Source organism: Lepidochelys kempii, chromosome 15 (assembly GCF_965140265.1).
Source record: "Lepidochelys kempii isolate rLepKem1 chromosome 15, rLepKem1.hap2, whole genome shotgun sequence".
Taxonomy (NCBI): domain Eukaryota; kingdom Metazoa; phylum Chordata; order Testudines; family Cheloniidae; genus Lepidochelys; species Lepidochelys kempii.
This window is the reverse complement of record NC_133270.1, coordinates 30,717,547-30,734,227: the sequence shown is the minus strand read 5'-3', so window position 1 is coordinate 30,734,227 and position 16,681 is coordinate 30,717,547. Positions and strand designations below refer to the sequence as shown.

The 16,681-nt window shown below is 46.7% G+C and overlaps 1 protein-coding gene across 3 annotated transcripts in view; it reads right to left on the bottom strand.

Annotated features, from left to right (window-relative positions):
• The window catches only part of MYO18B (myosin XVIIIB), a 196,215-nt gene that overhangs the window by 106,607 nt on the left and 72,927 nt on the right, over positions 1-16,681 (bottom strand). For all 3 annotated transcript variants that reach the window (XM_073312543.1, XM_073312542.1, XM_073312541.1), the window contains 6 exons: positions 16,579-16,659; positions 15,724-15,871; positions 12,990-13,149; positions 10,922-11,105; positions 10,346-10,538; positions 7,381-7,490 (listed from right to left, as the gene is read on the bottom strand). In XM_073312543.1, coding sequence (XP_073168644.1) covers positions 7,381-7,490; positions 10,346-10,538; positions 10,922-11,105; positions 12,990-13,149; positions 15,724-15,871; positions 16,579-16,659 — 876 coding nt within the window. The remainder of the gene's footprint in view (positions 1-7,380; positions 7,491-10,345; positions 10,539-10,921; positions 11,106-12,989; positions 13,150-15,723; positions 15,872-16,578; positions 16,660-16,681) is intronic.

Here is a 16,681-nt window from a genome sequence, read left to right as displayed (position 1 = left end):
TTTTAAAATTGAACCTGTCAGAAAAATAATTGTTAGTTCTTTGCATAAAAAAAAAAAAGAAAAAGAAAAAGAAAAAAGCCTGACGGTCTCACAGCAACTTTGCAGATGGATTTCATCCTCTCACCCCTGCTGGGCTTTGGCTTCACAGACTTGCAAAACATTTATTAAAAATATTTCCAAAGCAATGCAAGCAGAAATGACCCCAGTACTCAGTGCACCAGGAACATGCCCTTTCCTTTCTCATTACCTCTCAGCTCTGGCTATGCTGTGCAATCTCAACCATGCTGTTATTACTGCCTCTACAGTATAATGCATAAAACAATACATGTCCCTAGGGGTCCAGGGAAAAAATAAGCAGTTTGGTTTTAGGCATTTTTACTCCTCGTGTCTGCTCACATTACTTATTAATCACAAGGTACAAGAATGAGAAGAGCAGTAACTGAACTTATTTTAGGTTTAGGGCTTCCACTATGAAAATCATAATTACGGCTTGTTGGGGAACTTTTACAAACCCAAGCTAGTCTTATCAAAGAGAAGATGGTGTCTTATTACAGTTGAAATGTGTAGAAATTAATGCCATGCAAAGCTCGGTGGGCTGGATTTATGAGATTTCAGGAAAAGCTCCCTCCACCTCCCCTTTCCATTCAGTTTGGAGTTTAAACGAACCCCAAACATCAATGCAGAATGCAGCCCAAACAACTGAGGTTTGTAGGATTTCACCCCGAAACTCAACGGGTTTGATTTTCAGCTGGGATGACCAACCTGGGTTCCCAGTGACTTCAAATGGATTTGTGACTATTTCTAATAAACAGGGCCAAGTTTGCTCAGGCTCACATACGTTAACAAGTCCTGCAGTGAACCTAACTCACGATTTGGGTTTGTAACAAGCCCTCAACCCAGGAGGCTTCAGTGGTTTGGAATTTGGTTGTGAAAATGTAAATGGAATCCAGTAAGAACATGCTAGTAGTGTGTCTCGGGAGTTCTGCAAACACCCCAGTGACTGGGCACCCACAAGCCACTATTTCTGTTCTGCCTTCTGTGATGTGCAGTCAGGAGATGAAGGATGTATCTGAGTACTTTATACTTCTTTTTAGTCAGAAACCCTTTCCCTAAAAAGTGAAAGAAAGGCCCCCAACGCTGTTCACACAGGGCCATTGTAGATGGGCTTTCCTGGATCGTGTCTCTGAGTTCCTTTGACATGAAATGAGAATTGATAACTGATTCCACTTCCACTCCCCAGAGAGCAGAAAGACCAAAGCAAGTAAGGCGCCTCTGAAGCTGACTTCTGTAATAACGAGGCAAGGTAAGATGAGACCACTCAGCCACCTTGGAGGGAGAGAGCTATTTGAAAATATCAGGAGATGGAGCTCTGCACTGTCTTAAAAGGTGTCTTCAAGTTTTTGTTGTTTTCTGCAGTACAGAAAGGCTCCTTGACATGCTGGCAATTGAAAAATGTGACATATTCTTCAGAGAGAAAGCAGGAGGACTTTCAGAGGCTAGATTGACAGCTTTTAATTATAGTCTTTAGAAGAACTCTCCAAGGACACTTTCTCTTTGTTTACCAAAAGCCTACATATTTAGGAAGAGCTGCAGGGAGTCTGAGGAGACAGCTCCATATTTTTCACAAATCCCATAAAAGGAGGAGGATGGAGGATTTCCTGGATAGTGCAAATCAGAGCACCTCTCAATAATACCGATATTCACGTATTATCAAAAGCATGGAACTCAGATGCTCTGGTCTTTGAGTCAAGATAATAAACTAGTGAAAAACAAAGGGCCAAAAAACATAGTGCACATCCTGATGAGGATGAATATGATCTAAAAGAGGGGCTGCTTGAAAATCCCAGACCTCAAGGAGTTTTTACTATAAAACCGTCAGTAAAACAACGTTCCACATAAAACCTTCCCAGAATAGTCTCCTTCCTTGTTTAAATTCAGACATGCACCCCGCTGTCACTAGAAACACATCTGTATGAGAAATATTTAAAAGTCACAGCATTATATGTGACCTCTCTGGAATGCTCCATAGCCTTCTGGTATACAGAGCTGGCCAAACATAGCAGGGTTTAAAAGAGAACTAGATAAATTCATGGAGGTTAAGTCCATTAATGGCTATTAGCCAGGATGGGTAAGGAATGGTGTCCCTAGCCTCTGTTTGTCAGAGGGTGGAGATGGATAGCAGGAGAGAGATCACTAGATCATTACCTGTTAGGTTCACTCCCTCTGGGGCACCTGGCATTGGCCACTGTCGGTAGACAGGATACTGGGCTGAATGGACCTTTGGTCTGACCCAGTATGGCCGTTCTTATGTTCGTTAAAGACTGGTTGAAGACAAAACAACATCACTGAGAATCTGGTTCCCAAATTATAAAAAATACAAAAGTCACACCTTTGGCTCACTCCTTTTGAAATGCTCTGCAATCTGCAAGATCACAGACAAAGCCAAGGTTTCATCAGTTATTCATGAAAATGTCAAAAGCCCATAAAAATGGCTATTGATTTAATTTAGGCACGATTACAACTTTGTAAACTGAACTGAATCTGGCAGTAAAGTTATTTAAAAAGAACAAGAAGAGTAGAGAGGGAGTATAAAGGCTCAAGCAGCTGAGGGCCTCAGGAGTTCGGACCCAACACTGATGTGTAATGATTCTGTGGCTGCAGTCTCTCATTCATGTTGTGAGCAGAAGAGAGAATTGAAAGATCTGCCAGAGTGCTTGTTGGAGAACTACGAGAGAGGATTCCCAGATAAGCGACAGGGAGCCTAAACTTGTTATGCTGGGTGTATCTTGGGTGGAAATTGCTCTTTGTCTATAGATCTCTCCATATTTTATTCCAGTCTTCCAGGGTCTGATTGACAATGAAAATACTCCCATGGATTTCAGCGGACATGGGATCAGGGCCTGACTTGCATACACAGGACAAAACGTACCTTTCTTTTAGGAGCAGAAATGGTCCTTGAGTGATACAAGTGACCTTGAATTGAAACCACGAGCAGCAGAAAAACCTGCCAATGGACATGGGAACCAAAGAACACACCGAGGTCAAAGGTCGATCCGAACTGCTAAATTTCCTTGAGGCACCACCAGACGTCAATAAAATTTGTGCTGCTGAGTCACGTAGGTGATTTTGAAAATCCCACCAACATCCATGAATACATCACTAGTTAATCCTAACACCTTTCCTGCAGGTACTTGCACCGCTGAACTGCTCAGTATTTCAAAGAGCTTTCACAGTTGTTACAGACATAAAAGCCTGGTTAATTCTCAGTGATGCCCTTTGCCTTCAGTCATAACGTATCCTGTATTTTCAATACCTCTTCTCTAACACAGCTGGCAAAAAATATTATCTTGCATCACTGACGGTTTCATATCAGTACTTAACTGACACTTCTTCTGAGGCCCTGCAGATTTATGTGGGACTCCTATGTGTGCCATCATTTTTCATTCACGTATAAAAATGAGAGCATCTTACCGACCTAGCGTGTATGTGAGTGTGCACACGGCCTGTATGTGTGTGAGATCCTATCTTTGTTAAGGCAATGTGTCAAAGTCTAACAAATCCATTCCAGCATGGTGTTTTGTTGAAATCTGCATTGCTTTGATCTATCTGTATGGAGTTCTGTGAAGAGCTAAGCAGATTTGCCCATGAAAGTCTGACATAAGCTTTCTGGGCAATGTCAGACCCACTATGTAATGCAATTAGATACCATATTATTCATTTCTGAGGATGCAACAACGCAAATTTCCATGAGGAGCCAGGATGTATAAAATCTAAGAGAAAAGCAAGAGGGCACGTTTTCTTTGGTGCTAGTTTCTGAATGTTCCGGGGGATTCTCTGAAGTACACATCCTTGCTTCCTCTTCCTCCTTAAGCCCATTCTTAAACTGAATGAGACAACACTGAAACATGGCTACAAGATATCTGACTGAGGTCAGGCATGGAGACCAGGGCATGCTCAGCAAATGCAACCTCCTTCCATTCCAAGCTGTTGGGGCTGGGAAGTGTGGGGGCGGGAGAGACTTTGTGTTTAGTGGTACACTCACAAGTGAGTTTTAAATGCGTAAGTGATTATTAACTGTGGCCAAGCGTGAGAGTCAGAGTGTCTAAGACTGTCAGCGCTTTGAGCCAGGGACTGTCTTGTCTTCTGTGTCTGTACAGCACCTGGGACCCAGCCTGGGCAACTCTTCTAGGAGCTGCTGTAAAACAAATACATACAGAACTAATAACAATAACAGTGAGGGACTGAGGCTGCCGGGGGGGACTGCACCTGGGAATCAATAACCTAGAGCTGAGTGAATACTGTACTATGGGTAGAGCTGGGCAAAGTTTTTGTACAAAACATGTTTTCAGAGAAAAACGCAGATTCGGTGACCCCCCAATGTTCTGCAAATTTGCGTTGGTTCACTTAATTGTTTCCGTAAATATAAATTTAAAAAATCAAAATGATTTTTTGGTTCAAACTGTCCATATTTAAAAAACAATACACATGATTCAAAACGCTCAAAACCCAACCAAAATGTTAAATTCAACCCAAAACAGTTTTTTTAAAATTTCAACACAACATTTTCCCCCCAATTCTTTGGAATTGCCAATGCAATTCGACTATTTGCCAAGCTCTAGTTACTGCATGGTGGGAATGGTTTAGAGATGGAATCAGAATACACATTTCTATTGCAAAGGCCCAATGCTGCGCTCCCTGAATCAACAATAAAACTCCCATTAACTTCAGTTCGTGAAGGATTGGGTCCTACAGAGAGAGAGAGAGAGAGAGAGAGAGAGAGAGAGAGAGTGTGTGCGTGTGCGTACACTGAACTCAAGACTCAAGACTCAAGAATAAAGAATAAAGAAAAACATCTCTTCTGCTTCAGTGGCTCAGTTAATGGAACTAATTGCAGCTTAATGCAGACTTCCTATAACACAGTGTTATTACAGCCAGCACTAGGGAGGATGAATTTTTCCAATCCCCGGCTTACGCTCTGCTGACTCATCAGCCTCTGTCTTCTTACAGCATTTAATAACAATATTGACCATTTCCAGCCGTCAAACTTGTCTGATAAAATCCTGAGGTCTGAACTGACTTTGCAGACTGACAGTTTGCACAACAGAGCACATGGCTGTGTATAATTTATCTCCTATCGGCCTTTCCAGACTTTGAATATTTATCAGCTTTTTCATAACAAGTTACATTCCCTCGCCCCCCATTTTCACTCAAAATCTATGTGGGAGCAAATGAAACCTGAAAGCAAATAAACCAGTAGGTTTTATTCATGAGCATCCTTCTCCTTTCATACCTCTTAAGGGAAGGGAAAGAGTTGGTTGGAACTGGGATTTTCATAGGCTCCTAAGACAGTTTGGCTCCAACCGCCACAGAATTTTAATGGGCTTTGGGCACATCCTTGGAAATCCCCATCCTCAGCTGATAAGCCACTCTGGTTATACAGAGAGCAGCAGCTTCACTTTTCTGCTGTGTTTATTGCACGTGGCAACAGGCTGACCTTGTTTTATCATTTTCCATCAGATCAGACCCCAGCCTCATCCCGTAACACTTCTAAAACTGATGAACCCCACGAGAAGTGTTTTGGTGAAGTCTGGGCTACGCAAAAGGCAAGTGTGTGACTGACATGTCCATTAATGAGAACAAATGGAGAGAGACGTTGATGATTAAATTATCCACCTTCCCTTCTATAAACGCTATCTTATTTTCTTCTGAGACACCCACAGCTGGAGGGAATCCATGGGTGATTTCTCCTTCTGTGTTGGGTGAAGGCAGAGGGAAAGGGTGCCAGTCACAGTGGCCAGGCCCAATCACTGCAGGGAGAATGGGAATCTGCGGTGATTTGTCACAATGCTAAAGAGACAGGCGGTGCTACCATCAGTCAATACAACACTCCGGCACAGGCCAGGCTGGGGAGGTGGATGGAGGAAGCATCACCTCGATGAAGCTTATGCCACTGTAGTTTTATGGCTCTCTCAATACAATCTCGGAGGCAGTTGTGGGTCTCTTCACAGGCTGCTCTTTGGCTGAGGGCTAACAAAACAAGTCCCTCTGCACTCAGGGGTTCCCTGACAGTGACCCTTTAAGCTTATTTCTGGCAGACAAACTGGGAGCTTTGGTCTACCCCCTCTGCCCGCTCCATGCTGAGGCTGTTTGCTGAAACTGGTGCAGAAAGCAAGCTGAGACCATCCAGCCACCCACCCACCCACTTCTCCTTCCACAGAGCATATGGAACTTGCTGTACAAAATAAAGTTACACTGTAATGTAAGGAGATTTCAGCCCAGACCACTGCAGAATAGGGCACCGGCCAGCCCCCCATAAGCAGGACTTTTAAATCAGTTAACACTGCTCGCTGGTATTTAAGGAGGAACAAAGCAAGTTACATTTCCAAGTTGGTTTCTCCAAGGCCTCTCCACTGTGCAATAACAGGGCAAATGCTGATAGCATGACCAGTACTCAGATTGTCTACTGCATTTGTGAAAACCCAGTTCTAGTGAGGAGAAGCACTAGGACTAGCCAGCAGCCTTGCTGCTGTTCCAGTCAGGTTCAGACAGATGCTAAAGTACCCAGGTCACTACAACCTCATTAACAAAAGGGAAGGATGAAGCCAAGAAGAATGGAGAGCTGCCCTCCACGAGCCAGAGAGGGCAATTTAATCCCCATCTCTGCACTGCGCCATGTGAAACATGCCAGAGTGTTGCACGGAGTATCTAGATTTCAGTACACGAAAGCAGCATGAACTCAGGTGCTCTTCTCCCCGTGATTAATCCTCAGCTGAGAACTACAGGGGGAAATTAGAACGTCTCAGGCTTCTGAGATGAATACTCTGGCTGAATCAATGGCTGGCTAAGAGGAAGCTAGCAGATGAATCTCGGTTCCTTCGCTACTGTGCCCATTGTTTATCAAAATCAGCCCCACCCCAGTAAGCCATCACCAGCCCATATGCAGCCTCCACAAGTTTTGCTTCGAATACTGGGCTCTGACAGGTCATTGCCTGTACAACACATGGGCTGGCTCTGCAGATCCATGGGTCTGTCACTTCACTCGCAGTGTTGCCAGCTCTTGTGACTTTATAGTCAGTCTTGCTGTATTTGGTGTTTTCTTAAAGCCACAGCTCCTGCAGTCAAGTCCTTACTTGAGAATCTCAGCTTTCATCTGTGTAATAAAAGCAAGCTCCCAGCCCTGGTGGCTGGAGAGAGAAGACTGAACACTTTTGTGAGTTCAAGCTGAAAGGCTCAGAAGCCAGGAGAGAAATAACAAGAACCCCAAATTGACTCTTTTTTCCACCTTGTGATGGAATGCTTGCAGCTGGGAACACTGCATGAGAATGGATCTGGCTGCGGGTCATTCCCTCCCCAGCAACTTACTGTGGGCAATCCACACACCTTATTCTCATCTGGTATTTCATATGCTGACGTGTATTTCTTCATCACTGGCTGAGCCAGCACCTGGAAGCGGCGTCGGAACTGAGTCAGCACCATGCGATCCATGTAACCTGGGAGAGACAGAGAGGAGATAGGGTACAGATTTCAGAGGGGGGTGCTGCACGTTAGCTAATCAGTGAATCAGAATGGGGGCGATTCCATCGATCTCTACAGAAAACAAAAAGCTGGGAGCAAATTCTCTTCCACCTGGGGTGACGGGCTGTGCTGGGGTGGCTGGTGGAGAATAACACAACTTTCTTTCTGTTTTACAGAAAGCCTTCCAAAAAGCAGAGAGAGGGGAGAGTGCAAGGGAGAACATGCTAGTGCAAGGGACTGAAATGGTAAGAGAGAAAACAAGGCCTGGAGATACTCCCCATGAAGCAAGTCTGGGTGACAAGAAGGGCCATGGGCTTGTAAGCATATTATGCTACCTCATCACCACGACCTGTCAATGGAGTGACAGCCAGGGTTGCTCACCTTCTATCTACAGATGCATAGACCTTATTGTCCATTTTAAAAGGTAGCAACAACCTTACTGCCAGCTACTAAAGAGACCTTTATGGCCCCCATCGCTGGGGCATCTCAGCACCTCACAATCAAGTGGTGAGGTGGGAAAGTGTGATGCTTATCCCCCTTTTACAGATGGGAAATTGAGGCACAGAGAATATAAGTGGTTTTCCCAGAGTCACAGAGGAAGCCTTTGGCAGAGCAGGGAAATAGCCCTGGGTCTCCTGAGTGCCAGGTCAGTGCCCTAAACACTGGGTCATCCTTTCTCCTTAGTGCACAGAAGCCAGAGCCCCGGAAAGGAAGGCTGGCCATTTGGTTAATGTTCTGCACTGGGACTCAGGAGATTCTGAGCTCTGCCACAATTGATCTGCCCACAGACAAGTCACTGACTCTCTCTGTGCCTCCGGCCCGCCATGCATTAGGTAGGAACTGATCAGAGCTTCTTTCTCTCCCTTATTTTGTCAGTCTCGTCTGTTTGACTGTAAGCTCACAGGACCAGGGACTGTCTCCTTCTACAACACCAAGCACAACAGGTGTCATGTGGGACCTCTAGGGAGTATCGTAATACAAACCATCTTCACCCCGCCAAATCTCCACTCCACGGCTGTGCTAACACGATGAGGTGCCAATTTAAAATACATGCCAAAGCTTTTCGCTGCGCCGTATTGGCCGAGAGAGAGAGAGAGAGTAACAGAGTCCCAGCTCCTGATCTGAAACGGACTGTCACCCAGCAGGTCAGCCTGCCATCTCAGCTAGAAATATTTCCCTGTGGCAGCTCCCGGCTCATTCTGCTTGGTGTCAAAGAGAGCAAAACAGTAATCAATAAGGCACCAAAATAGGAATAATTTCTCTTTGTTCCTGATTGTACCAAATGCTCACGCTCGCTCTCACAAGTGCTTTCGAATCCAGTTATATTTATTATTAACAAGCAGGAGAGAGGTATCCGCACAGCTTGCAGAGCCAGGATTTATTCGGCATCAGAAACTCTCCACCTAGCCCAATAATTCTAACAAACACGTACCCGGAGCAGTGAAAAATATCCTTCAAATAGTCTCTGCGTTCTGCTGTCCACACCTCTGTCGCTAAAGACACTGCAGTGGTTTGGAAGTCAATAACACTGCCTGGCTCGTGGGAAGAGACGATTATAAGGATGATTATCCCTGGACACCTCAAGTCTAGACCACTGCGAGGTTCCCCACCTGTGCCCAGCTCTCAAGGCCATGCACAAACTACATCTAACGCAGCACGTGCCCCCCACCTTGTGGGCACAGCAGGGCACCAAGAACATAGACAGTCTATGCTCTGTACTCTCCACTGCAAGCCGTTTCATTGCCAGGGGAAACTCTACAATGCACTAAATAGCCTGGGCCCCCCGCTGTCCCTGCCCCTTTAGCCTCCACCATGGCGACTGCTCTTGGAAGGGACACTTGCTGGATAACTCTAGCATGAGTCACAAGAAGCAGGGAACTCACTCAGAAACAGTTACTTGCCCCTGGAATCCAGCCCCACTGGAAGCCAGTCCAGGCACATTCTAGGGGAGACGAAAGATGCATCCAGATAAATAGAACAGTCACCAGAACTGAGTGGAAGTTGGTCTCAGCACTATGCAGCCTCAGAACTGGGACAATCTACACAGACCTCAGCTCTTTAGCGGCTCCCCTTGGCACAACTGCCTAGTGTTGTGGGGGAAAATGTTTGCAAGCCTTCTAGGTTGCAGTTCTTGCAGGCATTGGCTGGGGCACTCCATTACTGCAGAGACAAGGGAGTGCCGGTTTTGACGTGTGGATGGAATTGACAGTTTTTGTGCCTTGGTTCTGACTGTTTAAATGACAGGAGATCCAAGTCAGAGATATCCAATTTTTAAAGTAAAAGTTCAATAAGGAGAGCTCTGCTCAGCAGGAGAATCTGAACAGGCAGGGCCTGGCCTGATTTACTTTCCCCTCTGACACATCTGTGTTGCCAATTGCTCAGCTGGGAGCATGTCATGTTCATCCATCTCAGCGGGGGAATAAGGGAGAAGTAGCCATTAGGACTGACGAGGTTATGGACAGTTCAGCGGGCACAGCTCCATGACTGTAAACTGGCAGAGGGGACTGCCGTTCCGGAGTAGGCAGCACTGCTGTCAGGGGGTGGAGAGGTCCTGAAGAACCTCAGCCTGTGGTGAAGGAGCTAGAAACCAGGATAAATCCACCTCCTTCCCATGGCCAAAGCAAAGACAAGTGGGTAATCACTGCACTCTGACCGACAAAGACAGGACCTGCTGAGAAGTGGCTAATCAGGAGGAGTGAGGAAGTTAGTAGTTTAGCAGCCCTCCACGTATTAGTAACTGCAAACTTGAACTGCTTTGGAGGACAGCGGCTAAGGGAGGGTGGGACGAGTACATGCTTAAAAACTATCGCACAGCGGAGGCTTGCCATACCGATCCTGTACAGGCGTAATGCATCTAATAGCTGGGCCCCAGACAACTGAACTCTCAGAGTTGGTACGTCCAAAGTCAGCCCTCCTTCTCCTGTGACGCAGGGCTGGGAGGGCTTCCCTTCTGCTCCCACTCTTGGAACAAGACAATGGACAAAGTGTATCTGGGATCGTTTTACCAGATTTGTGAGAGCATCCTGCGGTATAAATAAAAGATGAATTAGATACGTCTGAGTTGGGGATTGAAGTAACAGAAGAACAGGAATTCCCTTTCCACCTCTTGATGGGCTTTTCAGCCACATACAAGGAGTTTCTTCAAATAACTAGGAAACAGAAACTGAACTAGCCAGTGGAGAAAAATAGTAGCAAATCAGTGTCACTGTTTGACTGACCTGTCAGCTGCATGAGGCAGGAGCTGTCAGTTATGGTGTTTGTACAATGCCAGTTCAATAGAGACAAGGAGCCAGCCAGAGCGTCAGGAGACTATCACGATATAAGGAGCAATGGGCTCTATGTTATAAAGGCACTTTGACCCACCCCTTACGATACGTGAGGGTATCAAGACAGCTCTGTTACTCACCATCTGAAGTTTGATCTGAGCACACACAGACTTCTTCTTCACAGCTGCAAAGCTGCTGGTGAAGGTCTTCCTCACACAACCAGTACGCTGCAAAGCTTGCTGGGAATTTCCCTCCAGACCTGCCACTGATCGGCAAATCAGGGGCATTTTGGACCGAAGCAGAAACAGCTTCTTCAGAGCATCTCTGTCAGAAATGAAACAGTGAAATAAATCAGCTATTGTCACAAATGGGCTGATTGATAAGATCACAGAGATGCCATCATAATGGCCCAAAGGTGAATGGAAAACCTTTTCCTTTCAACTTACTGCAAAACGGAATAAAAACCGTGACTGTGCTCTGGATAGTACATCGCTAAGGGAAGTGTTTGAATACTGTAGCTTCCTTAGCCATGGGGAAGCTGCCACATTGCGCCATTCTGAAATTCAGTATTTCCTGGAATGACGTGCCAAGAACCTGAGTTTCCTTCTGGATGTTTAACCAGTAATTGTATCCCAGCACATATGCTAGAGGCAGGCACAGGGTATCTCAACGGCAAACTTCCCCCTCCTCTAGAAGCTGAATCTTTTCTACTCCAGGTAAGGGAATGTGTTCCAGGGCTCACATTGAACACGGCCTACATAAGACAAACCTGGCTGTGAACAGAGCACATTCTATTCATCTCGGTGTCTTATCCATCATGGCTAATGGCCATTAACTCCTCACTGAAATGAACCCCAAACACAATGAGCTGAAGGGGGCTTAAGAGCAGGTTAAAGTTACTGCCTATGTAAAGACATGAATAACTATTTGATTATATTTCACTTTAGTGTACCAGGGTGCTAGAGGAAACAATACAAATCCCAGTGGTTTTGAGACAGAAGGAATGGTGCTAGTCATCTGACTCCTGGTGTCTGACACAGCCCTGTGTGTAGTAGCTGCTCCCGGTGCCCCTAGGAATCTGGAGATGTTCACACTCATCCATTCTCTACATTAGTCGGGAATCAATCACCCCTGGTCAGGGGCAGTCAGGGAGACAAAGATCCATTCCTGGAAAGGATGTTTACATTTTGAAACTGCTGTTGAAGACACTAACGACCTCAGCTCACAGTGGGGACTCAGGCTGGGACTTTCAAAGGGCCTGAAGAGAGTCAGATGCCCAAGACCCAATGAATTTCATTCGGTGCCGAAATCCCGGCCTGGGCACTCAGTTTGGGCCAAAGACCAATGGGTGTTTTGCCTCAGGACTGCAGGATCTGAAATGTAATGTATAATACTAGATCTTATCATATATCATCAAAATGATGACATCTAAATGAAGCATTTCAATCTTATTGACACAAAACTTTTCAACCTCAATGAAATGAAACATTTTGATAGCTTCCCTTTGAAAATGTAGGTGAAACTGAAACGTTCCCATGAAACATACCCATTTCATTGAATCAGCATGTTCTGATGGAAAACTTGCGATCAGCTCTACACACGTCTATTCATTCTATATTGTATGTCAACCAAATTAATGGACCCAGCTGCTGATTAATCTTAGGGTGTTTGATGTCATGGCAGACTACCAATGAGTGAACCTCAAATAATTTGGCACCTGTTTCTCCAGCCTTACCCAAACAGCCAGTGAGGACGACCTGCCAACCACTTTGGAGTATCTTTATAAATGCTACAGAAGGTATAATTTCCACTTTATGATCCCCAGTTGGTTCAGAAATACCCATAAAAGTGTTTTCAGCTTCATCGTCTTCTCTTAGGCTTAATACAAGATGGGAGGAAAAACCACAGGCAGAATTTCTTGCCTCCAAAAGGGAATCGCTTTCCCCTCCGCTAACTTTGCTTTAGCCCCAGGGAAAAGTTTTACAAGTTCCAGTCCCAGTTAAAGCACTTTGTTTCATTAAGGACGGATGTTATCCCCAGAGCAGTTTTCATTGTCAAAGTTTGTTACTGTTATTGCTGCAGTGACAGAGAGCGCACTGCGGATGTACCCTGCTTCCTAGCTCTGATTTACCTTGTCACAAGATGCCCCGCTTGAGCTATCTGCTTCTCTATTGCACACTGCCCAGGGCGTCTGCTCCTGATACTTACATTTTGGATTGCTGCAGGACTTCAATGGAGTTTTGGGCTGACAGGTTCAGCTTGGCTTTATTCATCCAGCCAGTGAGGTCGTAGCGAACAGGGTCTTTGCCCAGCTGGTGGAAGATCTCAAACTGCAGCATCTGCTCACACTTGCGAAGGAAGCCTTCCTCTGGAACGTCAATACACCAGCAAGCAGCGGTTATTCAAGGTCAATGGGGTGAAGTCAGCAAAGCTACACACAGGGGCCGATTGTCCAGCTAATCTGAATCTCTATGGGCTGTGTCCACTAGCACAAAGCTGAGGTAGCCCTGTGTAGGAAGAAACCCTGTAGCGTTAGGCTGGTGAAGGGTGGCACCGACATACCAGTGCTCCTTTCAGCTAACGTATATTGCACCTCCTTTATGTGCCGGAAGCTACAGCTGTCCAAGAGAAGCAGGGGCAGAGACTCTGTCTGCAGGTTGTGTGTTCCCGTATCCCTGACCTTGTCCTGCACCCCTCCCAAACCCTGTCCCAGCAGAGAAGGTAGCCAGATTAGTGAAGTGCAATGTCATACAGATGCACATTAAATTAAAATACTCAGACAGGTACCACACTGGCCTTTCCCATGGTGCAATTCTGCTAAGCAGCTGTGAAGCCTGGAAAAACTCAGCCACCTGTGCCATTCTCCATCCCTGCATGCTGCTGCCTTTCCTTAGGGCATAGCATGCCCAGGCATAGCCTCTGCTGACAACGTGGCCCCGACCAAGCCAGCAGACAGGGAGGTGGAGATGCTCACAGTCCCATGCTCGTTGCCTGGGCAGACTCCAGCTTCCTGTCTATTTATAAATGGTGCCAGTTGCACATATAATATAAGAGGTCTCTTCTCTGGGTCACTGGGGTTAGCAGCACTAAGGTTTCTTTAAGCCCTGCACACTGCAGAGACGACAGCATTTATGGGCCAGCTCCTCAGTTCATGTGAATCAGCCCAGCTCCTCTGACTTCAACGCCAGCCCACGCCAGCTGAGGCTCTGGCTCGATATGTTTAAGTTTGCTGCCTGGATTTTAAGTTATTTTGGAGCTGGGTCTGAAACACTATTGAGAGCAAGAGCTTCTTGTTCCCACCGCCAAAGGCGCTGTCAGAGGCGCATGCTGCAGCTAACCAAAGGAATCCAGCAGGCTGCTGGGCTGGAACTAAAACTATTTTCTCAGCGGTGTTGATATTCGACACAAACTCTTCTACCACCATTGACCTGGGCAGTTCCACAAGATGAGAATGTTGGGAATTTTTCAGTCTTGTTGTCTGGTTTAGCACTGCCAGACTGTTCTGCACTGTATGATTGTCATATCAACGGGGTGACTACAGATGTCCTGAACACACGGTAATCCTTTCTATACTTGATCTACCCAGAAATAATTTGGGTACTGGGTCTGGAAACTGACTTTTCTTTAGATGCACCATCACTCGGACACCAACCTTAATCATTTCATTTGACTCTAGTCTGCTCCAGCTCCCCTGGAAGTGAATGGCAAAGCATCCACTGATTAGAGTAAATGCACTCAGCTGGCACTGTACATCTACTCACACAAAATTTCATCACCAGTTCCACTGCTGAGGATTTATTCAACGATGCAAAGGTAAATACTGTTCATGCATCAAAATCTGGAACTTCCATTAAAGTCAAGCCCATCCCATCCCATCCCATCCCATGTCCACTCGAGAGCATCAGGAATGACACTGCAGCCTGACAAGCTGCCTGGTCACCAGGGATGGAGAGATTGTTGGTTCCCATGTATGGGCGAGATGTTAGGCCAGGCAGTATAATATTAAGAGGTTATATGTTGAGTCCAAAATGCTATCACAGTAGCTTCACAGGCTTCTAGGGCCACTTTGTCAGAGAATACGATGGGTGAGCCCACAAAAATGCATGTGCACCCACAAAACCCAACCCAAACATAAAGAGGTGCCGGCTTCTACTCACTAATGTGTGTGTTGCGAGCCCAGTGGGTCTATGTGCATTTCTGTGGCTCCCCCATTACACCCTCCTTTGTAAATATGGACCTTTGGTTAACAGTTGCTATTAATCGTATTCAAGAGATGCAAAGGCAGCTGGAAATTAGTCTGCCACAGATAGCTAAGGTTTGATCAAGTGCAGCGAGAGGCCCCTGAAGAGGTCATAGCACCAACTGGAGAAAGGCTAGAATGAATGCACAGTCAGAGACTCAGAGGCCTCCGCTCCTCCCTGTGCCCTTTCTCAGGGTACTTCCGAGGATGCATTCTGACACCAAACACCCAGGGATCTGGCAGAAAGCTGAGAGGACAGGGGAAGGGTGTACTTAGGGTGACCAGATGTCCCAATTTTATAGGGACAGTCCCAATATTTGGGGCTTTTTCTTACTTAGGCTCCTATTACCCCCCACCTGCTGTCCCGATTTTTCACACTTGCTGTCTGGTCAACCTAGGTGTACTGCAGGTAATGGCCACTGGACCAGAGTGCCTCCCCCGGCTCAACAACGGTCGTTCCCCCCCAGATAAAATCCCGAGAGTCACATTTGCTCGTGGTAACCAACAGAGTCACACCCAGGCTGAGCCCGGCCCTTTCCTGCCATGAAACGATCACCCCGGTCCCCAAGCAGAGTGCAGCCCATGGAGGCATCTGATTGGCCAGATGATTTCTGAACCTTTCCAAGCCCAAGGGAGGTGCCAACGGAGGGGCAGCGCCCAGCACCTCTGCAGATTCTACAAGCAGAGCCCCCTGTGCCTTACCCTCACTCGCCGTGCCCTTCTTGGCAAAGTACGAGCACAGGCGGTTGAGCACCTCGCTGTCGCTGGAGCCCGGAACCAGAACCTCCTCGTCCAGGATCCAGAGCAAGCCCTTGGGCTCTTCCGCCTGGCCCCCAGGCGGCACCTGCAGCTGGTAAAATGATACAACCCATCAGATCATCTCCCACATGGAGTGAGGAGAGCAGGGGAGGCAAGCGGAGATGCGAGCTCAGCTGGCCCTGTTAAATGAGGCATTACATTACCCTCTAGTGATGGCTCTTCGGTGAATTGGGATTGTGTATCTATATCCCCAAAAACTCAGCAGGCACTAATGAGCCCCGCTGCTCAGTCTGTTTGCTGTCTCAGGCCAACTGAATGGACCATTGAGACTGAGGTCCCTGGGAAGTTTGGTCACGGTGTCCATCCAGGTGAGGGCTGAGGAGTATGGACCAGGTAGTGTGTGTGGAGAAGCAGGCATTGCTGCCCCCCACGCTGTACGTGCTTTAGGGACAGCTACCCAGAATGAAGTACCTGGTTGTTACTTGGGCCCTTCTCTAGCACTAGCCCATAGCTTAAAAAAGCAGCCCCAGGGAACACGTCGTGAAATGTTAAGAACGGAACTGCAGCCTTTGCTCCAGCCTCCCGAGTCCCCATTCCGTTCCGGTCGCCCCAAAGTCAGCGCACCTCATGTTTGCACATTGCCTCAGGAAATCCTTTGTCCATCGAGAAAGGGAGACTAATCCTCATGAAATGCAAGATCCACAACCAGCAGCATTCCCAGCACTTACTCCCTTCCCCGCCAGCATGGAGATGAACAGAGAGCAATCAGCTGTCGCTACTGCTTCCCGGCCGTGTTACCTGCGAGGAGTTCTGATCCACGACAGACACCGTGGCCATCGGAGAGAGCTCTGGCAGATCAAAAGGCACCTTGACATTTTCCTGGAAAACATTAGTGAGAATT